We start from the raw sequence: 15873 nt of genomic DNA, 5'->3' as shown, positions 1-15873 counted from the left end.
TCGCATATGAACTACAATTCCCATCGGACCCTGCGAATTCACCGGAGGCGGTCCCTGAACCAAAACTCTTTACCTAGGGCTATTGGGTCAGTGACAAAAAGAGTGGTTGTAGTTACTGCCGTTTCTTCTTCTGGAGGATCTTCAAGAGGGAAGGATTAGTATGTCGTCAATAATCAGAAAAGTGATCAGCACTTCAAAAGCCCCGGCGGCCATTGGTGCCTACAGGTAATGTTTCTTACGGTAGCACTGATGGGCCAGGTGGATGCAGGGTTGGGAGTTTGGAGCTCCGGCTTCTAAGGGTCCGAGCAGAAGAGAGTGTCAGAACCACCCCCTTGGAATGCGTGAAGAAACTGAGTTCACAAAGAGGACAGTGCGTCCAAATTCCTTAGGGAATGGGTGAGCCCTGGTGTGACCAGAAGCTTGCTCTCCTGGATCTGCCCCCATCTGGAACTACCCAGCCCCGAAGGCGAGCTTGCCACACGCTCTTTCTCTCGTTAGAAGTGGTTAGCCTTTCGTCTTGGTGGCTTCTGGTGTTGGTTTTCGTAACAACTTTATTAAGACAGAATAAACAGCCCATAGAATTCTCATTCCCTTAGTGTGTTCAATCCGGTAGCGTTTACTGTGTCCAAAAGTTGGGCAGCCATCACCACTTTCTACTCTGAAAACATTTACACCCACCCTGAAATAAGGTTTATGCCATTAGCTTTTATTCCACATGACCTCTTCTCCCAAGCTCCTTACAACCAACCATTTATTTACTCACCATCACTATAGGGTTTATCTGTTAAAGACGTTTGCTATGAAAAAGTATAATACACTGTTTGGTCCTCTGTGACAGCATGAAATTCGATCCAACCTTTTCTTAATTTACAAGATATGCTTGTCTCATTTGGACAACAATACTCAGCAAATACCTGTATGTCTATGCAAGTCGCTGGTTTCTACAACATGTAGGAATGCTATAACGCGTATGAATGGTTTATCCATGCTTATTTACCACTAATACCAGAGGCAGGTAAAACCAAAGGTGATCTTCTGAGACTACCCTATATACTAGAGCTAACCATATATGTACTGGAAAAAAAAAAAAAACTATCCTTTGGCATTTCTCTCCACTTACCAGAAGTGCTTTTAAAAAGACATGATACTTTCTTTTCACTTCCTTCTGTTGGAGCTATGAAGGATTGGGGTCTCCATTTGTAGCTCAGACTAACCTAGAACTTGCCATTCTCCTGTTTGAGCATTCTTAGTGCTGACATGAGGACCAGCGCACCTAGCTTAAAACCTTATTCCTCAAAATGCCTCAGCTTTAAAAATCACTGGATCATATCTTATGCAACTCTCTCCTCTCTAATTTCTAAGTCTTCACTAAAATGTATCTAGAGCTACTTGAAAAAGTCGTCTCTGACATAGTGTCTCTCTGCTGTCAATCAAAACAGAAAATTTTCTACAGCTGCAACATTAGTACTGTGGAAGATGTGTAGTGCATGCCAAGTATTTAACTGACACAACAATGTGTAAGAAGGATCTGGCATGGTTATATATAGGCCTCCACCTATGTAAGAAAAAGAAAAGGAAGTATTAGTTTAGCAAATGTTACATGACAGGCACTAGGACAGCCAAACTCTAAGTTCTCTCTCCATTTTTCAAAAGGGCAAGCTCAAGGTCAACCTTTTCAAGGAAATACAGTCAGCCAGTGACATCTTGACTTGAATTCAAACCCTAGTACCCTTAATATCAAGAGAAATAACAGTCCGATGTGGCAACGCAGTAATTATGATATAGGATCGGAAATGGAACTTAATGGAATGAGAGACCAAGTGAAAGGGAGAAAATCTGATTCTGATTTGTAGAAGAGAAATTTAAAAAGGTTTGGAGAAGCGCCCTGTGAAAGATAGTCGGGTTAAACTCTTCAAAGTTAATTAGTTACAGACTGACATTCCTACCAGAGGAAATTGCTCAAGTGAGGGCACAGAGGTAAAAGGATGCAGGAATGTAGAGATGTGGGGAAGATAGTTTTTCAGTTGAACTATTTTCTCCCAAACTGGTGTACCTAATGTTTTATAACATTTTCTTTGAAAATGAAAATGACTTGCTTTCACTTAAATTAATTTTAAAAGAAAACTTTGTCAAAATACTCTAAATACAAAACGATATAATAGAAAAAAATTTTTTTAAAAACTCAAATAATAAGTATTAGTAAGTTCCAAAATTCCATGGACCTATTGCAGTTGGCTCAGAACCTTGGGCCTGCTCTCTTTGTTAAAGTGTCGGGCAGAGACTGGAGAGATGGCTCAGCAGTTAAGAGCACCTTCTGCTCTTCCAGGGAACCAAGTTTGGTGTAAGTCCAGCTCCAGAGGACCCAGAGGACCTTCTGGCCTCCATGGGTGCGTACACAGGTGGTGTACATGTACACGTGCACATAAGTAGTCATAATAATCTCAATGTCTTTGTGGCCGGCGATGGATATAGCTCAGTGAAAGGCCATGCTGAGCAGTGTGAGGGTCTGGGTGTTCACTACCACCGCCCAGCTACAACTCCATTTTTCAGATGTGAGAGCTGACATATACTAAGGTGAATAATTTGCCAAGATCATCCCACTAAGAAGTGTAATACGGTTTGAAAGTGTAATGGACTCCAGGGCTCAATCTGAATAATTTCATTTGTTGTTCCCAGCTTAGAAGAATTGAAAGAAAACTAAAAAGTGACAATATGATTCCCTGTCTGTGGCCGACTTTCTGGAAAAAAACATTCAAAAGCTGGCATTAACGTTGGACTTTGTCTGGACAGGAGAGTCGGACTTTGGGTCTAAATTCTTAGTTGACTTCTGTTTAATGGTGTGACCTTACACAGAGACTTTGTCTCCTAGTTTGCTTCTTTATCTTCTAAATGATAAACAGTAACACTAGTTCTTAACCTTAAATAAGGAAGAGATCAGTCCAACAAATCCCTTGTAAGAAAAGAATTCTGATAGAAATTTGGAGCAGAGTGAAAGCAGGAGATATTATATAATTAAAAATTAATGCAAGGCAACAGTGGTGCACAGCACTCAGGAAGCAGGGGTAGGTGGATATCTGTGAGTTGAGGGTGAAAGACCCTCAGACAGAGGAGACTCTCGCTCCAGTCCTGAGGACACCCACCACCCCATGAACACACAGGACTCAGTCTTGATGTAAAAACAAGAGGTTTACTTGGGATACCAGTGCACTGGGGCTCCACACGGTCCTCACGCAGGAGGGATGTGAAGAGCTCAGAACAACGGAAATGTACAGCTTAAATGGTCATTTAAGGTTACACGGTTTCGGGGTTGGGGATTTAGCTCAGTGGTAGAGCGTTTGCCTAGCAAGCGCAAGGCCCTGGGTTAGGTCCCCAGCTCCGAAAAAAAGAAAAAAAAAAAAAAAAAGATTACACAGTTTCATTAGCTCAGCTATTTCAGTGCCAAGGATAACTAGGCAGATGTTTCTCGTCGTGGAGTTCCTGGGACAAGGCTGTAACCATATCAACGCAGCCATTTCAGTACCAAGGACATCTGACTTGATATATGTTTTCCCATCCTGGGTTTCCCAGGACAAGGACCAAGGATATCTGACTTGGCAGATGTTTCTCTCCTGGAGTTCCCAGGACCAGGCTATAGCTATGTCAGTACCAAGGACATCTAACTTGATATAGGTTTTCTCATCCTGGGGCACAATCTATAGTGGTCAGTCAGCTTCCCAGAGATGTTTTCTGCCTTGTAATTGCCCTGCAGTAAATATGATCTATACCATCTGTTCTTATGGTCGGGCAGCTTCCTAGAGAGTGGGTGCTTTCTGTACTCTCTGGTCTATTGTCTAACTGTCTAGGGGCTAAGCAAGGGCCAGCTTAAAAGATTCTCATTCTTAAGAAATGGCTGCACTAATATCGAACGGGGATCTTTCAAGGGCAGTCTGGTCTTCAGAGTGAGTTCTAGGACAGTGAGGACTGTTACACAGAAAAGCTGTGTCTTGAAAAACAAAAAACAAAACAAAACAAAAAAGTAGTAATTGTTTTGGTTCCTTGGCCCTAATCCTGCTCTTTAAATTATTAGTGATAGCTGCACCAGAATAACTTCTTTACTTCAGAACAAAAGACATCTGTAGCAAAAGAGATACTGTCCAGAAGCCTGGTAACCAAAGTGTGTGTTCAAAGAGGTATCTCTTGAGCTTGTTAAAAAGTGAGCTCCTCTCCCGTGAAAGCGAGGCATTGGTTAACTGTTAACAGCTCTTCGTAGAATTAGTCCCTCATCCTGTTTAGAACTGTCCTGCATGGAGACCAGAGTCTGATCCCTACCAAGCACCTACATAAACAGTATGTGGCAGCCCTCCTGTGATAACAGTATATGAGAGGCAGAGACGGAAACTCCCCAGAGCAAGCTGTCTAGATAGACGAGTCAAACAAGTTCTGGGTTCAGGTGAGAGACCCTGCCTCAATATAATGTATGAGGTAGAGAGGGATTGAAGAAGGCACCTGATGTCCACTTCTGGCCTCCGTATGCACAGATGCTTTGGGAACCATTAAGAAATAAAGTCTTTAGTGTAGGAAGTTTGTGATGAATACAGTTTTTGAAATTCTAGCTTCTTGAGAGAGAATTCTAATGTGCTGGGCATTTTAGTCCTTGGCATTGGGATGAATGGGGTGTTGTTACTGATTAGCCAAGCACAGCTCAGCACATTTTAGGATACTGCGGACAGCCCTGGAGGGATTGCAACACCAGTTCTACTGAAGGACTTTCTGTTTTATTAGCACTGCCATAATGTGGCACAGATCATGACTTGAAACTTAATTGGAATGTTTCTGAAAGTTTTACCTCCTCTGAGTTTTGGGCATGGTTTGCTTTCACTTAGGTGTTTTTTCTGTGCAGATTTTTTTTCCCCTCCAGACAATCTCACTGTTGTCCTAGACAGCCCAGAATTCACTCCACATCCCAGGTTGGCACCACACTCAAGAGCCTCCTGAGTACTTTTGCGTATGGATACCCAGAGGTCAGAAGAAGGGTGCCTCAGGAAGCCTCCTGAGGTTTATAGGTTTGCACCATTATGCCCAGTGTATTTCTGGACAGGAAGTAGAATAAAAGGCTTTTTTTTTTTGGTTCTTTTTTTCCGGAGCTGGGGACCGCACCCAGGGCCTTGCGCTTCCTAGGAATAAAAGGCTTTTAAAGTTCCTGGAGCCTGCATGGGTAAAACGGTTCTGCAGGTAAAAGCATCAGTGTCTCAAAACCCTATGTCCTGAGTTTGGTACCTACATGGTAGAAAGAGAGAGACTCGACTCCCACAATTTGTCCTCTGACCTCCATGTGTCCACCACAGTGAACAAGAGCACACACTCACGTACACACACACACACACACACACACACACACACACACACACAAAAAATACAATGCTGAAGAGATGACTCAGCAGTTCAGAATACTTCCTCTCTTGCACAGAACCCAAGTCTGGTTCCCTGTACGAACATCAGGTGGTTCACAACCATCTGTAATTCCAGTATAGGGCACCCTTCTTCTGACCTCTGGGTACCCACACACAAAATGTGTCATACACTCAAGAAAACATAAATACATAAATAAAAATAAATACATAAATAAAAATAAAGTCTATATGTAAGATTTATTCGTTTTATTAATTTATGCATAAGAAGGTTTTGCTTGCATATATATGTGTGTGTGTGTGTGTGTGTGTGTGTGTGTGTGTGTGTGTGTGTATGTATGTATATACACACACTATATACCAGAGGAGGTGAGAAGGGAGTGCCATCCCCTAGGCCTGAAGCTACGCACAGTTGTGAACCACCATGTTGATGCCTGGGATTGAGTCTGGGTCCTCTGCAGGAGCAGTAAGTGCTCTTAACAACTGAACCAACTCCCCAGCCCCAAAATAATTTTAAAAAAAATTATGAAACAATTTCTTGAACCTACAACTGAAGCAGTAGGATTCTTAGGCCAGGAAGTATCAAGTAGTCAATTGGTTTTTTTGTAACTAAACCTCTTTAAATCCTTGCAAATTTAATTTTTAAACGCAGATAGTCTCGGCTTCAATAAGTACTGCTGAAAATCAATGGATCTTTTTACTATCATAAAGGTTTGGATTATTGATAATGTATTTGAACATCTTTCAGATGTTGTAAGAATTGAAGGTATTTTGTAATGGGCCTAGTGCAGTTGGCCTAATTCTACAAGGAGGAGTTAATAGTGTTAAGCAATAGTTCTGTTCAACCTGAGGAAAGCTCACACCGTAACAAGCTCAGTAGTTATCTGTTTAAAGATAAGGGTAAAAGAAAGCCAGAGGAGAGCCCTGTGCATTCTGAGTTGTCAGAGTCAACCTCTAGCACTTGCTGTGTAAGGGTTGGGTGGGCACCAGGATAAGGTGATAAGGGGACAGGAAGGTGTTTTCCTCTGAACCTGAAAGACCAGCATGGTGGGAGGTAAGAAAGGTTTCGACCAAGGGGGAGGGCTCTCTACCAGATGCTGCCAGGATTGGTGGTGCTGAGCGCTTAGAAAGCAGATGATCAGCAGCAGACACAGCATGCCTACTGTGTGCAGAGAATCACCTAAGCCCTACACAGCTACAAAAATGTGGTAGCCCTACCCTCAAAAGTTTACAGTCTACTCCGGATCAGAATAGGACTCGCCACAACATTCCTTAAACCAATCATACTGGCATACACCTTTCATCCCAGCACACGGGAGACAGAGGCAGAAGGTCTCTGCAAGTTCAAGGGCAGGCTTGTCTACTTTCCAGAACTGCCAGAGCTACATAGTGAGACCCTGTCTCAAGAAAACAAACAAACAGAAAGTTCCTTAAACCCCCAGGTGGTAGCGTATGATTATATTGTCAACACTTGGGAGGTGGAGGTAAGAGGATCCAAAGTTCAAATCCAGCTGTGGCTACATGGTAAGGCCTGACTACGGGAGATACCATCTTTTTTAAATAAAAATAAGGAAAAAAAATAGAAACCTTTTTTTAAATGTATGTGTATACACTGTCACTGTCTTCAGACACACCAGAAGAGGGCATCGGATCCCATTACAGATGGTTGGGAGCCACCATGTGGGTGCTGAGAATTGAACTCAGGACCTCAGGAAGAACAGCCGGTGCTCTTAACCTCCGAGCCATCTCTCCAGCCCAGAAACTTAAAAGTCTTATTTTCTAAGTGTTGTGGAGGCACATAACTGTATATCCAGCACTTAGGAGGCAGAGGCAAGAGGTTCACCATAAATTTAAGCTAACCTAGACTACACACAAGTTTCAAGCCAGCCAGGGCTACATGATAAAAAGCCTTGTCTCAAAAGCAAAGGCAAACTCCACTCCCCAAAAGGTACTGTTTTGAGCCAGCACTGGGGAGGCAGAGGCAGGAGGATATCTTGTGAATTCCAGGACAGCCAGGGCTACACAGAGAAACCCTGTCTCGAAAAAGAAAAAGAAAAGAAAAAGTGCCGTTTTAAGGAGAGAGGCAGACAGAGAGGCAGAGAGGGTTGGGTTCAGTGGTGACTGAAGTGTACCTGTATAATTCAGTATGCTGTCTCTGTTAAAAGAAGTAGTAAGAAATGAAAGTTCAGTTAGCACCGTGAAGAGTGACACGCTCTCAGAAATGAGTCTACAGGTGTGCCACAAGCAGCGACCAACTTACTCTTCCACTGGGCAACCTTGTTAAGGGTTCTATCGGTTTTTTGTTTCATTGTTTTATTGAAATATAAGCGACAATAAAATCACTCATTTCAAGAGTAAAGTTCTGTGAGTTTTCCACCAGTCTACAGAGTCATGTTTATACAAACACAATTTTTTGTTGTTTTTGTTTGTTTTGTTTGTTTTCAAAACAGGGTTTCTTTCTATGCAGCTCTGGCTGTCCTGGAACTTACTCTGTAGACCTGGCTAGCCTTGAACTCATTGAAATCCGCCTGCCTCTGTCTCCTAAGAGCTGGGATTAAAGGTTTTCACCTTCATCTCCCAGCTTCAAATTCTTTACCATTTTCGTGGTACTCAGTCCCCAGTTTTATTGGCGTTCAGTCCCCACCCCTGGCCCCAAGCAACTCTCTCACTGCTCTTACTTTGTCTTTGCTGGAATTGTCAGCCAAGGTGTAGTCATCTGTTGGACCTAGCAGAGGTATATTGTATTGTATATTGGAATATTGTTTTGTATATTGGAATATTGTCTCCAAGCATTCATGTAAAGCTTTGGGATGTTTTAATTCTCATTTACATATTTGCCTAAGGGATGGAATAATACTGGATCTTAGTATTGCTAAATATTGGTATTTATTGCTGTGAAGAGACCATGTGAAGAGTTGCCATGACCAAGGCAACTCTTATAAGGACAACATTCAATTGGGGCTGGCTTACAGGTTCAGAGTTCTGTCCGGTATCATCAAGGCGGGAGAGCATGGCAGCATCCAGGCAGGCATGGCGCAGGAAGAGCTGAGAGTTCTACAACTTCATCTGAATGCTGGATAGAAGCATTCTATCTGGATAGAAGACTTCATTTCCAGGAAGCTAGGAAGAGGGTCTCAAAGCCCAAACCCACAGTAGCACACCTATTGCAGCAAGGCCACACCTCCTAATAACAGTGCCACTCCTAATATTAGTGCTAAACACACACAAACCATCACACTGGGTAATGTGTTGAGTGTGTGTTGAAATGTTAAGAAATGGCCCTACTGTTTCCTAGAGTGTGTCCTATGAACCACAGAGCGCAATCACTCTGTATCTCTGACTGTGCCTTTTGCTCACTGATGTGATGTGTTACTTGCAATGCAATGCTGTGACGCCAGTGGCATCTTACCGTTTTGATTTGCCTAACTCTAATGACTAATAAGGTATAGCACCTTTCCTGTGCTCCTTATTTGTTTGTATGTAGCTAACAAAATCAACTGCCTGTATTTTATTAGGTTGTGTGTCTTAATATATTTAGTTACTAGTTCTTCACGGATTCTGGGTGCAAGTCCTTTGTTAGATGTATGTTGTAAATATTCTCTCCCAACCTGTGACTGTTTCACATTCTTAAAGATGTCTTATCAATAAACAGAATTTTAATTTATTAAAGGTCAGATTTATTAGTTTTTATTTTACAATTTATACTTTTTGTACCTTATTAAATTACTATTTTAGCATTGGCTTTTAATATATATATATATATATATGTATATATATATATATTGGCTTTTGTTTATTTCAGCCAAGCTGTGCTAGTGGACAGGACCATTTACGTTTCTGGACAGATAGGCATGGATCCTTCCAGTGGACAGCTTGTGCCAGGAGGGGTAGCAGAAGAAGCTAAACAAGTAAGTCATCCTCCACATGAGAGGTTCCAGTTCCCACGCCTTCGTAATACTGAGCGGTGCAGACAGTCTATGACCCTGAGTAGCGATCAACGGATAAATGTGTTTTCAGCTACTCACTACTAGATTAAAGACTTTTAAAAAAGCTTCTTTTAGATGTACTTATTTTATGTGTATAAATATTTTACCTGCATGCATGCATGTTTAGCATATGTATGCCTTTTTGGATTCCCTGGAAGGGGGGTTACACATGGGTGCTGGGAATCCAACTGCGTCTTCTGCAAGAGCAACAAGTGCTCTTAACCAGGGGCCATCATTGCAGCCCTTTTAAGATGGCTTAACAACAGAGAAAACCACCTTATCACCTGGTTAGCAAAATCAAATGCTGATGTGTCCTGATGAATTGTTTTCAGGGCCATTGACCTCCCTCCTCTCCCCAGAGTATGCATATATGTAACTCATTACTGGTGATTTGAGTATTTGAGGTTTTATTTTGGATCGGGGCTAGGGGTTTTAATTTCTGAAACAGGGTCTCATGTAGCCTAGGCGACTTTGAACTCACTACGCAGTTATAGGTGATCTTGGGCCCCCATCCTCTTGCCTTAACCTCCCGAGTCTAGCACCATATCCATCCCAGTAGTCCTACGAAATAAGAAGGCCTTCCACTACAGTTCAGAGAGATGCAGTCCACTAACAAAAAGCCAGTACATAGTTGGCTTGTGTGGAAACATCAGTTAAAGTAATTACACAGCATCATCCTTGACCTTTCGTGACTTGATCCACAGGCTCTTAAAAACCTGGGTGAGATTCTGAAGGCTGCAGGCTGTGACTTCACTAATGGTGAGCAACTGGGCCTTTCTTCCCCGTTCATTGGTGGGGTTTGCTGTCTGTTTGTGTTGTTTGCAGCACTCAGGATCCAGCTCGAGGCCTCATGCATGCCAGGCAAGCATTCCACTGTTGAGCCCACCCCCAACACTATTAATGTGTGTTTGGTATGGCCTGGGTCTTTGTGGAAGACATATACTATCCAATAATCTGGGTATCCATGTCTTTGTTGCTAAAGGTTATGGGGTGGTGTGTTTTGATTATGTATACAGTATTCTGCCTGCACGTATTCCTGCACACCAGAAGAGGGCACCAAATCTCGTTATAGGTGGTTGTGAGCCACCATGTGGTTGCTGGGAATTGAATTCAGAACCTTGAGAAGAGGAGCCAGTGCTCTTTACCTAAGCCATCTCCAGCCCTAAGGATTGTGTTTTTAATGGTCTAAAACACAATACCATTTCATTTCTTTAGTCTTGTTTTCATCGAGATACTCATAAAAAAATTATACACTGAAATTTTGTTTTTTTTGTTTGTTTGTTTTGGGGGGTTATTGCTTTGTTTTATTTTGGGGTTTTTTTGTTTTTTTTTTGTTTTTGTTTTTTGTTTTTCAGAGTAGCTTTGGCTGTCCTGGAACTCACTCTAAAGGCCAGGCTGGCCTGTAACTCATACAGATCTACCTGCCTCTGCCTCCTGAGTGCTGAAATTAAAGGCATGTTTTGAGTCTGGTGAAATGGCTAACACTAATGAAGAAAAAAATTATACATATGTAACTGTCTTCTAGTGGTGAAGACAACTGTTTTACTGGCTGACATAAATGACTTTGGCACTGTCAATGAGATCTACAAAACATGTAAGTGATTTGACTTTATTCCCACTTTTTTTTTTAAGATTTTATTTATTTTATGTATGTGAGTACACTGTGGCTGTCTTCAGACACACCAGAAGAGGGCATTGGATCCCATTACAGATGGCTGTGAGCCACCATGTGGCTGAACTCAGGATCTCTGGAAAAGCAGTCGGTGCTCTTAACTGTTGAGCCATCTCTCCAGCCCCCGCCCCAGTCTACCCCCACTTACTTTTAAAGGGGAATAAATCTGCTGATATAAATGTATCATTGTCAAGTAAAAGTAATAGAGATGTATGTTAAAATGATATTTTTTCCTGACACAATCCATCATCTGGTTGGAAAGATACAGTAGTATAGTAATATGCCCTCATAAAAAAGATCTATATTTCTATCTCAGTTCTTAAAAATATAATATATATTCGTTTTCCTAAAACTTAACTTTATTATTTGCTTCTTTGGCTTTTTAAGCCTCCCCTAAATCTTTTTAGACATACAGACTTACTGCCATTGCTGTGATGTGGTCTAGCTACCATCTTGTGGCTCTCCCAGAATCACTGGGAACTTACTTCACGTTTGCATTCTAGTTTTTAGTATGTAAAGCGAGGACAGGATTCTGCCACCACAAGGGGTTGTTGGAATGATTACATTAAGTATCCTGTACACCACTTAGAACAGATGCTGGCAGGGTATAAGCTCGGAGCAAATGCTGTCATTGCTGTGGCAGAGAACCCCTGGTGGGTTGAAACGAAGGTGTGGTATGGGGAAAACTTCATCGTTATTCTCTGCAGAAGAAAAGACTAGAGAAGGTTAAAGTTCACAGGAATGTCCTCGCTGAAGATAAGGAGCCATTCCCTGTTCATAGAAATCACTTTAAAGACCAAACCCATGCTCATCATTATAAGACAAAGATGAGTTTCATTGTTTTAGAAAAATACTAAAGGTCATAAAGTCATGTGGCAGAATATCTTGTCAGACAATCTAAATGTAAGTTTTTCTGTCATTTGTGTGTGGGAATGGGCCAGGCCATGAGGCAGTTCCCAGATTCTTGCTTCTCCTCCTGAGTAAGGGACCATGTCTGGAGATTAACCTGACACTGTTCCACATTCAGATTTCCAGGGTAACCTTCCTGCCAGGGCTGCTTACCAAGTCGCCGCTTTACCCAAAGTAAGTACAATGCCAGTGCATACAGGGTATGTGTCCTGTCTCTTTGAAGGGAAACTTAAAATTAGTACAGTTCCTATTCCTCAGAAATACAGTCTAAAAGTCAATACCCTGATCACCGTTGTGATCTGGAGAAAGCTAAGAAATCGTACAAAGCAGCGCATGGGTATGACCTGATTTGTTGGACACAATCCGACAACTTAAGTTATAAGAAACACCTTAAGAGCAGTTGTGTTGTGATGTTACTTAGGGGAGGAAATTTGTGATGGGGCTTTAGTTCCTTGGAGGAGTGTGGATTTCTGGGCCCCACTGTGCAACTCCCTGCAGTGTGACTTCTTCCCCAGTGTCTGCCTTTCAGTAAGGACTTCTAAAAATGGAGCACAATGTAGAACTACATGGAGATTTCTGGAGAGCCTCTGTCCTCACTGACGGAAGCTCTACATTACCAGCAAGGTGTGAAACTAACACTCTGGCCAGCTCTACTGTATTTTAGAGTATTGGCCAGAGAATTTGGATAGTGTTGCCATTTATCTTAATAAAAACAAATTCACCTGGCTCTCACATAATGAAGAATCTAGACCATTCACTAGAATGATGCTCTCCATCCTGGTTCCGGGGTTCCCTCACTGGGGTCTCTTTTCCTATGCCTCCTGCCCACACTACACCTGCAGGATATAACTGTGCCCCCGAGGAGCGTCATACGTTCTCGCTTTAGCTTGTTGTTCTCGGGAAGGGTCATTGTCAAACTGAAGGTATTAGGTGTATTAGAAAGAGCTTTAAACTTGGAACCAGAAGACATAGGTTTGATTACCCACTGCTAGTCTTTGTGACGTAGGACGACTTTTTCAGCCTTTCTGAGGTCAGTGCCTTGTTTTATAACCAGGGCTGCTGTGGGAATCAAGGGAACTAATATATGAATGTGCCTAGCATGATAGCCTGACCTATTATAGGGCCTTAGTGAATTCTCTCCCATCCTTACTTTCTGTGAAGAGATTAATGGTAAAAATACATGTTGCCATACATTATTGAACCTTGATCTGCATTAAAGGATTGAGACCGGGGCTTTTGTTCTCCTTCCAGGGAAGTCGAATTGAAATCGAAGCCATCGCTGTCCAGGGGCCTTTCACCACAGCAGGACTGTGAGGAGCCATGCTGATGCTGACTCTGGAGTCTTTACGATGTCTCTCACACTTTAAATTTTACAAATGATTCTGGGAAGTGCGCACATGACCAGAGTGTGAAGTGATCGTGGAAATGATCATACATGTGGAGATGTGACATTAATTGGGGATTATTCAGGACAGTGGCTAGTGCTGTAATTTCACTTATGTGGCTGGGTGTGAGAGAAAGGCACGTAGCTGCTGACATGGAGAGCAGAATCAAAGACGAAACAGTAAAGAGCACACCTAATTAAACCATATCAATTTGCTCGTGTGGAATACTTAGTTCTCATGTTAGATATCAGAAACTAAATTAAAATATTCAAACTTTAATAGTACCAGGAGAAAAAAGTGGACCAAAATCTTATAAGACAATACTGCCTTAATGGAATAAAAAACAGATGTGTAACTTTCCCTCTGTTTGTACTTTTGTTCTTTTATTCATTTAAACAGTTTAATTATATATTAAAACTACTACCTAGTAATGGGTGAGTAGAAATTATGAAATTAGGGGCTGGAGAGATGGCTCAGAGGTTAAGAGCACTGACTGCTCTTCCAGAGGTCCTGAGTTCAAAACCACATAGTGGCTGACAACCACCTGTAATAGGATCTTATGCCCTCTTCTGGCATGGAGGTGTACACAAAGATAGAACACTTATACGTAAAATAAATAAAATCTTAAAAAGAAAAATCTCCAGCTATTTCATTGCTTAAAGTTTATTTCTGGCTTTCCAGCTTTTTTGGTTGTAATCAGATTGCATGTTTATTCTTGAAAGCCTTATGTTTTGTATATGAGTACTTTTCCTACATGTCTGTTTTGTACACATATGTGCAATGCCTGCTGAGGCCATAAGAGGGCATCAGATCCTTGACTGGAGATAGAGGACTGAGCCCCTATGTAAGTGCTGGGAATTGAACCCGAGTCCTCTGGAAAACCCATCAGCATTTTTATCTGCTCCGTCTCCACTTTAAGGTCTTTGTTTGGTTGGATTTTGAGATATGGATGCTATGGTGGTTTGAATATTCTTGGCCCAAGGAGTGGCACTATTAGGTGGTATGGCCTTGTTGGAGGAAATGTGTCGCTGTGGGCATGGGTTTTAAGACCCTCCTAACTGCCTGGAAGGCAGTTTTCTCCCAGCTGCCTTCAGAACAAAATGTAGACCTTTCAGCTCCTCCAGCACCATGCCCTGCCGGGACACTGCCATGCTCCTGCCTTGATGGTAATGGACTGAACCTCCGAACCTGTAAGCCAGCCCCACTGAGAAAAGTTGTCCTCATTGGAGTTGCCTCAGTCATGGTGTCTGTCACAGCAGTGAAACCCTGACTGATACCCCTGCTGTGTTATCTAGCCTGGGCTTCCTCCCAGGCTCAAACAGTCCTCTTGCCTCAGCCACTGAGATAGCCAAATGATAGCTGTGCGGAGCCCTAAAGCTCGTCAACATTTTCCAACTGCATTAATAATTTCTCATGGTAGAGTAAATCCTAGCACAGAATAACATAAATTAGAAAGGAACTTGGTGGGTCCCATTCCTTCCCACTTACCTCCCCCAAGAGTGAGCACTGCCAGGTGCTTTCTGTGAGACTCCAGATGGCCTTTTACACACTGGATTATCTACCTTTATTTTGTCAATTTATATAACTGAACAGTCACCATATACATTATACTACAACTTACTTCCATATACAGGTATAGATTTTAAAACTATAGTCAATTTTTAAAACTACATTTTAAAAACTTTTTGTTTATAAATTTCTTTTATTGGATATTTTTTATTTACATTTTAAATGTTATCCCCTTTTCCGGTCCTCTCCAGAAACCTGCTATCCCATCCCCCCTCCCCCTGCTTCTATGAGGGTGCTCCCTCACCCACATACCCACTCCCTCCCACCTTCCCTCCCTGACATTCCCCTACACTGGGGCATGTAGCCTTAAGAGGACCAAGGGCCTCTCCTCCCATTGATGCCCAACAAGGCCATCCTCTGCTCCAGATGTGGATGGAGCCATAGGTCCATTCCTGTGTTCTCTTGGGATGGTGGTTTCCTCCCTGGGAGCTCTGGGGGACGGGGGTGGGGGGTGGGGGGTGGGAGGGCTGTCTGGTTGGTTGGTATTGTTATTCTTATGGGGATGCAAACCCCTTCAGCTACTTCAGTCCTTTCTCTAACTCCTCCAATGGGGACCCTGTTCTCAGTTCAGTGGTTGGCTGAGAGTGTCAACGTCTAGTGCATTGGGGCCCCTGGGTACAGTCACACACCACCAGGACACAGGGGATGCAGAGCAAAGGCAGAAGCAACTGCACGCAGTTGCAAGCTTTATTAGTCCTTATATAGATATGAATATGCATTACTACGATTTCCATTTTGGCAAGATCCATAAGATCGTTATCCCACAATACCAGGAACAACTGAGGCAAGACTAAACAAATATGACTAAACAAAGGTTTCTTCTCAAAATATTCACATAACAAATCACTCCTCTTCTTATTATCAAAATATACTCGTCATTACCAAGAGAGCATGAGAACTGCTTCCACAGAAACAGGACACAGCAGAAAATAGTTTAAGGCCAAGTGAGAAAATCATTTTCTTCT

At 42.3% G+C, this 15873-nt stretch overlaps 1 protein-coding gene across 1 annotated transcript; it reads left to right on the top strand.

Moving 5' to 3' along the window:
* Window positions 1-21: 21 nt before the first annotated feature.
* On the top strand, window positions 22-13699 carry Rida (reactive intermediate imine deaminase A homolog). Its single transcript, XM_032914379.1, has 6 exons — window positions 22-225; window positions 9190-9295; window positions 10078-10132; window positions 10899-10967; window positions 12073-12128; window positions 13206-13699. The coding sequence occupies exons 1-6, from the start codon at window positions 161-163 to the stop codon at window positions 13266-13268; spliced, it is 414 nt and encodes a 137-aa protein (XP_032770270.1). The 5' UTR covers window positions 22-160; the 3' UTR covers window positions 13269-13699.
* The last annotated feature ends 2174 nt before the right edge of the window (window positions 13700-15873 follow it).

The sequence above is a fragment of the Rattus rattus genome, chromosome 1 (genome assembly GCF_011064425.1).
Source record: "Rattus rattus isolate New Zealand chromosome 1, Rrattus_CSIRO_v1, whole genome shotgun sequence".
Lineage (NCBI taxonomy): Eukaryota > Metazoa > Chordata > Mammalia > Rodentia > Muridae > Rattus > Rattus rattus.
This window is presented reverse-complemented; position numbering and strand designations above follow the sequence as displayed.

What these genes read in the sequence shown, in the direction of transcription:
- Rida (XM_032914379.1), top strand. Translation starts at nt 161, where the DNA reads ATGTCGTCAATAATCAGAAAAGTGATCAGCACTTCAAAAGCCCCGGCG. An exon ending in TAGCAGAAGAAGCTAAACAA is followed by an intron (nt 9,296 to 10,077) that starts GTAAGTCATCCT and finishes CTTGATCCACAG; the next exon opens with GCTCTTAAAAACCTGGGTGA. An exon ending in AGGCTGTGACTTCACTAATG is followed by an intron (nt 10,133 to 10,898) that starts GTGAGCAACTGG and finishes ACTGTCTTCTAG; the next exon opens with TGGTGAAGACAACTGTTTTA.